The following is a 7,774-nucleotide window of genomic DNA, read 5'->3' as shown; positions in this document are numbered from 1 at the left end:
CATTTAAGCATTTAACGGAAATGTGCAAATGACTCGGTCAAACAACGAACCAGTCACAGAGGGTCATACCATCATGTAACCTGGTCCTAAGGAAGTCCTAAGGCATTTCTAATTCACACTAAATCGGGTCAGAACTGAAGTCAAAGCAAAAGTCAAAGTTTTGCGACTTTCGGTTCCGAACCGGGTCAAAACAGTAAATGGTCGGATCAAACAAGCTTAGACCAGTTCTTATACTTATTATCCAGTTATATGAGTGATAAAATATGTTACATGCCTTCTACATTGTTAATTATGCGTTAAATCGAAAATTAGCATTCTGTTGACTTTTTCTAAGCAACTTTGACCCGACATTTGAACTAGTTAGAATGGGAATCAGAGGGTGCCCTTTTAAGGGTTTAATGCCCACATAATTACCAACATATAACTACCTTTGATTCGACTAATTACTGGACCATTAGTGATTAATCGTTAAGTCAGCCGTTAATTACGACGGTTTGACTTTTAAGCTAAAACTAAGCAAAAACTTAACTAAGAAAGGTTAAGCACATTTACTGAAGTCTAATGAACGACTAGAGATGCTTAGAGAAGACACTTGAGCTCCAGAGATGATCAGAAATGCAGATTGAAGGTGTGAACAATTGTTACAACATGAATGGCCTTTTATAGTGATCTTGGTGGCTCAAGATCATGACAACTAAGTCTAGCCATTGTCCCTGGTCATCAACACATGTCCCTAGTGCCTAGGAGTCGTTTAGGGGTCGCCCATGCTGAGAAATAATGGCTTAAGTCGGTTAAAACACCAAATAGTGCTGCTGCCAATGTTTTCTGCATCTGGGCGTCTGACGCGGCCCGCGTAAGATCTTAACAAGGCTTACGCGGCCCGCCTTAATCTCACTGATAGAAATAAAATCTTTGCACTATTGACGCGGCCCGCGTAAGCCCTTGCTATATCTTACGCGGCCCGCCTGAGACCTGCTGTAAGATTTTTCAAATCTTTTTCAATTATTGTAGTTGGCTCTTGGTTTTATGGAGGGGTAACTTTGCATTTTGGGCCTTTCTTATTTACGTATAAGGGCCTCGTGACTTTTACCCATCTTGTTAAGTCCTCGGTCACTTTATTACTACCCGAAAAGTCTTAACTTTCAACGTTGACGCTTTCAACCCCTCATGTACGAATTCGATCATAACTTTCTCATTTGATAACGAAACTTTATGAAATTTATATCGTGCATTCCAGTGAGTATAATTTATCGTTACAAAGCCTCGGGCTTGCTAAAGGGTCGCTCAGAGGTATAACTTAAACATGTTGACACATTTAACCCCTGTAGTTTGTAATTCCTTACTTTCTTCCACATTTAGTTCTGTATGATCCATGATTCATTCGTTTGAAGGTACGAGCATCATGTAGGGTTACTGTAAAGTATATTTATCCCTTGTTGACATTTTGAACCCTTGAATTCACATACTTTCTATGTTTGTCAACTTTAGTCCCTCTATAGTATTCATTAACACGTTCCAGCTTATGACACGTGTCAATACATTATAGGACGTAAATTTTCGAGGTGTTACAAATCTTGATTCCTTTTCCGTTGCTCTAGACACAAAACAATGAGCCTGACCCGTGGTTGTAGTAGCTACACTCATGTCCAACACGTACAGATCATTGACTCTTGGTGCCCTCATGATAATCCATTCTTCAGGGATAACAAATCCTGGCTTCAAGATCAAACATTCTTTGTCAGTAAAGTGAGTGGTATACATCTTGTCACAGATCTGCGAGATACTCAGCATATTATTCTCCAGCTCAGCAATGTAGTTAACTCTTTCAAACGTAACAATCCCATTGGATAACGTTCCTTCACCAATAATCCTACCACCTTGATTTTCGGCGAATCCTACATAACCTCCATTGAAATTCCTAACATCATACAGCAATGCAGTTTTCCCTGTCATGTGTCGAGAAGCTCCACTGTCCATAATCCATCGTGAAATGGATCTTGGAAGTTCCTGCATATATCACAAATCGATTTAAAAACGTATTTCAATAAAGATGCCGATTCATGCTTCACGATCAAGGAAGCTCCGGCAAGTCAGGTTTTTCAAGTGAAGAAAATATCCACCCAAGCCTGACCAGCCTTGGGTAATACCGTGTTATCTTCTACTTTCCCATTTTGTTTCTTAGAATTTTTAGCTTGAAGTGGTGGAAAATTTGCATCATCCACAATTGGAACTGAATTCACCACCTTTTTCACCTGTGGAGTTGAAGTTTGTTTCTCTGTTTTAGGCTTCCAAATTTGTTGAAGTGACGCAAACCGTTTGTAAAACTTGTCGTTTTTAGTTACCACATTCTTTACGGGTTCAGTTTTGACTTTGATATTTTCATTTTTCAAAATCTTTTTCTCAACAATCAATGGAGCTTTTCCTTTTACATCAACTTTCTTCTTTTGAACTTCAACAACTTCAGTCTTAGGCTTCAAGTTGGTACACTTTCGTGCAATATGTCCAACTTGATTACATTTAAAGCATGTTCGAGTGTCAACTACTCGACTTGTGCCTTCGGACTGAGGCTGTGAAGCCTTGTTTTCAAAGAACTCTTTGTTTGACTTCGAAAAAATCTTTTTCTCTTCATCAGAAAGTGAACTTGAACTGTTCACAAACACTTTCTTCTCAACAAACTTCTTGTTTTAAACATTTCTCCTTTGATAACTCTTACCACCCTGATAACCACCCGACCAATTGTTTCGATTGTTGTTATAAAAACGTGGTGGAACGACAGGCTTCTTGTAGTAAGCTTTATCTTTCTCAAAATTCATTTGTCTTTTTCTTTATTTTAAACTTTTTACTTCAGACAAATCAATTTCAACCATTTTGAACACATTTGTTAGTTTGGCAACATTTACATTCTCCAGTGGAAACTCAGAATCCGAATAGAACTTATCCGATCCTGACATCTTGTACATGACAAGATTAGGTTCGTCATTTAAGTTGTTTTTGGACTTTTGTTTCGGAATGTATTTGTCCAAGAAACATTCATCTTCCTGAGTAGTGTCACAGTCCGATTTTAGAACATTCTCAACAACACTATTTACCACTTCAGTTTGGACACTATCGTCATCGGAAGATGTGAAGGTGACATCAATCGTGTCCGGAAGTTTCACTTCATTTTCTTCTTCAAGATTAACCAGCCTAGATTGCTTTTTCGAATAATTGTCTAGAACTGGTGGTGGAACTTGATGAAAACCCACCCCGGTTCCATCAGAGTATACATCTTCGCCAGCTTTGTTTTTGCCTATGGGTTTTGGAACAATGTGTTGCAAAACAAAGCTTGCGGAGTTGTAACTTTTTAGCTTCAACTGGATTCGCTCATTTTCAATTTCAACTTCTTGAAATTTAAGCTTCAATTTTGCGATTTCATCCAGTTGTTGGTTGATTAATTCTTCCTTTACCCGAAGAACTCCCGATAGATGAACATTTTCCTTATATGTCTTACCATTTCTTTCATCATTATCTTTAACTGTGCGTTTAAGCTTCTCAAATTTTCAGTAATCTGACGATTTTCAAGAACTAACTTTTCATTTTCTTCCCTAACTGTTTCTTGATCAATTTTATCATTTTCAATTTTGTTAGTTAATTCTTTTAATATGTCAGTTGAAGCTTTCAACATTTTATCACGGTCAAGGATCTGATCCTCAACATTTCTGACTCTTGCAGTCAGATCATCAACCTTCTTACCATTGAGATAGGTGATTGTACTACAAACTTTTCATTCTTTGATGCAATTTTTGCAGTCAACATTACCATTGACTTTTTTACCTGACTCAGTTGTTGACGCATTTGAACTGACCTGGCTTTTAGACTCAGAAACGGATTTAGAGTCTACCTCAAGTGCCTTAGCAGCCAGCACCTTGTCAGCCATCTTTCCCATGTTTTCAGCATTCAACTCTTGAGTTGTATCAATGATTCCATCATCCACCTTCTTTGACTTTTCTTCTTTTTCTTTCTCTTCTTTCTCTTTCTCTTCTCCGCTTCCCCACCATTTTCTTTGCCAATACTCATCTTCATCAGCAATTTCTTTAATTATGGTTTCAAGATCAAGAGTGTTATGGTCAATAGCAATGTTTCCCATGGGTTCAAGATAACATTCTTTGTCTGGATCCCATCTCCTTGCTCTTTTTGCTTCAAGATAGATACCAGATATTCTGATCATTCTGTTCTGAGCTATCATCTTTCTGTAACCATACTTCTGTTCTTCATTTCTGTTATCTTTAAAAGGAACAGGTTTTTGCCATGAAAGCATATCCAACCGTATCCTCCTCAGGTAACAACTCGCTCCAGTCGAAACCTTCATCGTCGTGAATCACAGCAAGAGCTCTAGATTTCTCTTTGTTATCCTCAAGCTGCTTCATTCTTGGCAGTTCCGATTTATTCTGATGATAAATCGCTTTCTTGTAGTAGTCTTCTCTGAACGGGTTTTCAAACTCATCAGCATAAGTATTTCGGCATTCACGCTTAAAGTGGCCTTTCTGTTTACACTTGAAGCACGTCACTTTAGACTTATCAAAGCCTAACTTGGTAGATGGTCCACCAATCGACTTCCTTCCAGGTATCTCCATGAAACGCTGTGCCCGACGAACTGCACTGGCCATACACCACCTTATGTCGATCAATTCCATCTCCTCAGGATCAATCTGATCGTAATCTTCTTTTGTCAGGTTGGTGTTGCCAATCTTCCCTGCCACTAGGCTTTCATACGATTCTAGCACAGAAGCTAAGAAAACCATCTGTTGCTTTGCCGACTCCTCGCTGAAATTTTGAGCGTTCTTTAAGTCTACAGCGATGTTGCATTGAAATAGGTTCTTTGCATCAGACTGGCTTGAATGTGACGAAGAACCACTGTGAAATCCACTGCTTTGACTTTCTTTGTTTGAAGTGTTAGAATTTTCAGCAGAAAAAACTGTCTTGGGAGACGTATTCTTTGGCATCATGCTTTTTAGATAATACAAATCCAAGTTCTGTTGATAAGACGAATGATTGACTTTGTGTATTTTCTTTATCTCCAGCTCGTGACTCTCTAGTCTCTCAATCAAAAATCCACTGTAAGCTGCTCAGACTTGATCGTATTCTTCAACATCAAGGCATAATATTGCCAATCCATCTCATCTGGCAATGAATCAAACAATTTGTCAATTAGCTCTTCTTGAGAATAGAAAATTTCATGTCTCGCCAGCTCCAGCTTCAGGTGCCCGAACCTCTCAATCATTTTAGAAACAGATTCATTCTTTAAACACCCAAATAAATCAAACTCTTTTCTTAGCAGATTCTTTTTATTTTTCACTATTTCTGCACTTCCCAAACATTTCACTTTTAGCTTTTCCCAGAGATCTTTAGAATTTTTGTACTCGATCAAGGATATTATATCTTCTCGAACAGACTGAAACAGCAACGCGATGCATTTTTGCTCGGCAACAAACGCTTCTATTTCATCAGATGATGTCAAGCTTTTACCAGTTTTGCCTCCATCAATGTATCCATTCTTTAGACTTTTCCAGCTGGGATAAGCAAAGGCCTTCAACCATTCTTCAAACTTCTTGGCCCACCGACTGTACTCTTCGATAACCATCAACTTCGGGGGCTTGTTATAAGTTTCGTAAGCACTTTCCACACCTAAGGCATGTGATAAATTTTTCTTCGCATTCGGTGTGTTCTCATTGGTGTTGCTAGAAGAAGTATCGTCTCCAGAATTATCAGCAAAGGCATGCATATCGCTAAACGGATTCATGAATAGATCATCCATCTTGCACGTACCTGAAAAATCAGTCAAACACTTAGAAAAATTTTAAATTTTGAAAATCAGAAATTTCAAGCGAAATCAGTTTGAAGCGGAATCAGCTTCAAGCGGAATCACAAGAAATTTTCAAGCGGTATCAGCTTTCGAGCGAAATAAGAACCCAACTTTCAAACGGAATATGACTTGATCTGATTTCGCTTGAAAATAAGAAAGTATTTCAAGCGGGATCAAGATTTCGAGCGAAAATCAGATGCAATACTCAAGTGGAATAAACTTTTTAAGAGGTTTCGCTTGAAAATTTTCAAGCGGAATCTGATGATGTCACTGTTTTCGAACAACTTTTCAAGCGAAATATCACGTTTTTGTCCATTTTTTATCGAATTACAGTCCAAAACTCTCAGGGATTAGTTAACACTGTATTTCACTTGATATATGTCAAATTCAGGCCATTTCAACCGCTAAAATATGTTCAAATCAGAAAAGAAAGGGTAGAAGAGTGAGAATCCGATGATTTCAAGCTGTAATGGTATGAACTCCTCGTCCTGAGCTCTGATACCACTTGTTGGATCAGTTCCGTGACCCTAAACAGTCAGTAAAGGCAGTTCATCATCATTTACTAAGGCGGAATCAAAGTAAACAACGTCACACAGCTTGTTCTTTTTAACTTTCTTTCTATTACTGCTTTTCCGAGTCTTTGCAATGAATTCTGACTAAATTTTGGCAGCACCTCGACTCTTACACAATGACCTGATTCCGCTCCAAACGTTACAAATGACTTGAACACTCACCTATTTATAGCCTCTTGATTCCGCTTGAACTGACATGACAATCCCAAGCGAAATCTGATTTCGCTTGAACTGTCCAAGCGGAATCACTAAAATAAGTTTCGAGCGGAATACCTATTTAACCTGATTTCGCTTGAAATGACAAACAAGTCATTTGAAGCGGAATTACATGATATATCCACCAAACTTGTTTTCCAACCCTAATCAACCTATCTAGACCTAAGACTCAATTAAGACGTAGTAAACAGACATTCAGTGCACCAACACACAAGTTTCCAGCACCTAGCCAAGGATGTGCGCATAGAAGTTTTGAGCAACCCATCGGTACCACTAAGAGAAGTAAGCGTTATCCAGGTGGGAACAACGTCGTGGATGACTCCGATAATCATGTACCTTCAATCTGGGATATTACCGGAGAACAAAGCTGAGGCAAGGAAAGTTCAGTACAAGGTCGAGCACTACCAGATGGTTGATGGAATCCTATACCGAAAATCATACCTCGGGCCATTGTTGAGATGTGTCGATTCAGAAGACGCGAATTACTTGATCAGAGAAGTGCATGAGGGAATCTGTGGCACACATGCTGGACCGAGAATGGTGGTAGCAAAGGTGATGAATGTCGGGTATTATTGGCCCGGAATGCACCTAGACGCAGTAAAGGCTTTGAGAAAATGCAGTGGATGTCAGAGACACGCTTCCAAGACGATGCGCCCCAAGAATGAATTAGTGCCCGTCACAACGGCGTGGCCTTTCCAACAATGGGGAATAGATATGGGCGGCCCTTTTCCTGAAGCCCCAGGTGCAATGAAATTTATAATAGTCGCAGTCGACTAGTTCACAAAATGGGTAGAAGCAAAAGCACTCGCATCAACCACATCTACCGTAGTTAGAAGGTTCATCTAGGAACAGATCATATGTCGTTTCGGGCTGCCACTAAGAATCATCACCGACAATGGGACGAACTTTGCTGTAGAAGACCTCCAATGATGGTTCAAAGAATTACAGATCGAACATACCTTCTCCTCGGTTGCGCACCCGCAGGGGATTGGGCAAGTGGAAGCCGTTAACAAAAGCATCGTAGACGGCATTAAAGCACGATTGGGAGAAAAGATGAGAGGCTGGGTTGACGAATTGCCCAGCATGCTGTGGGCCCATAGGACGATGCCCAAAACAAGCAACGGAGAGACACCGTTCAGCTTAG

General features: G+C 39.5%; 1 protein-coding gene across 1 annotated transcript; it reads left to right on the top strand.

The window, feature by feature from the left end:
- Positions 1-6,960: 6,960 nt before the first annotated feature.
- On the top strand, positions 6,961-7,407 carry LOC110943943. The gene has a single exon (XM_022185673.1). It carries the CDS (start codon positions 6,961-6,963, stop codon positions 7,405-7,407), a length of 447 nt encoding a protein of 148 aa, XP_022041365.1.
- Positions 7,408-7,774: the final 367 nt, after the last annotated feature.

Source organism: Helianthus annuus, chromosome 5 (genome assembly GCF_002127325.2).
Source record: "Helianthus annuus cultivar XRQ/B chromosome 5, HanXRQr2.0-SUNRISE, whole genome shotgun sequence".
NCBI lineage: Eukaryota > Viridiplantae > Streptophyta > Magnoliopsida > Asterales > Asteraceae > Helianthus > Helianthus annuus.
Note: the sequence above shows the minus strand (reverse complement) of the source record. Positions and strands in the feature narration are given on the sequence as shown.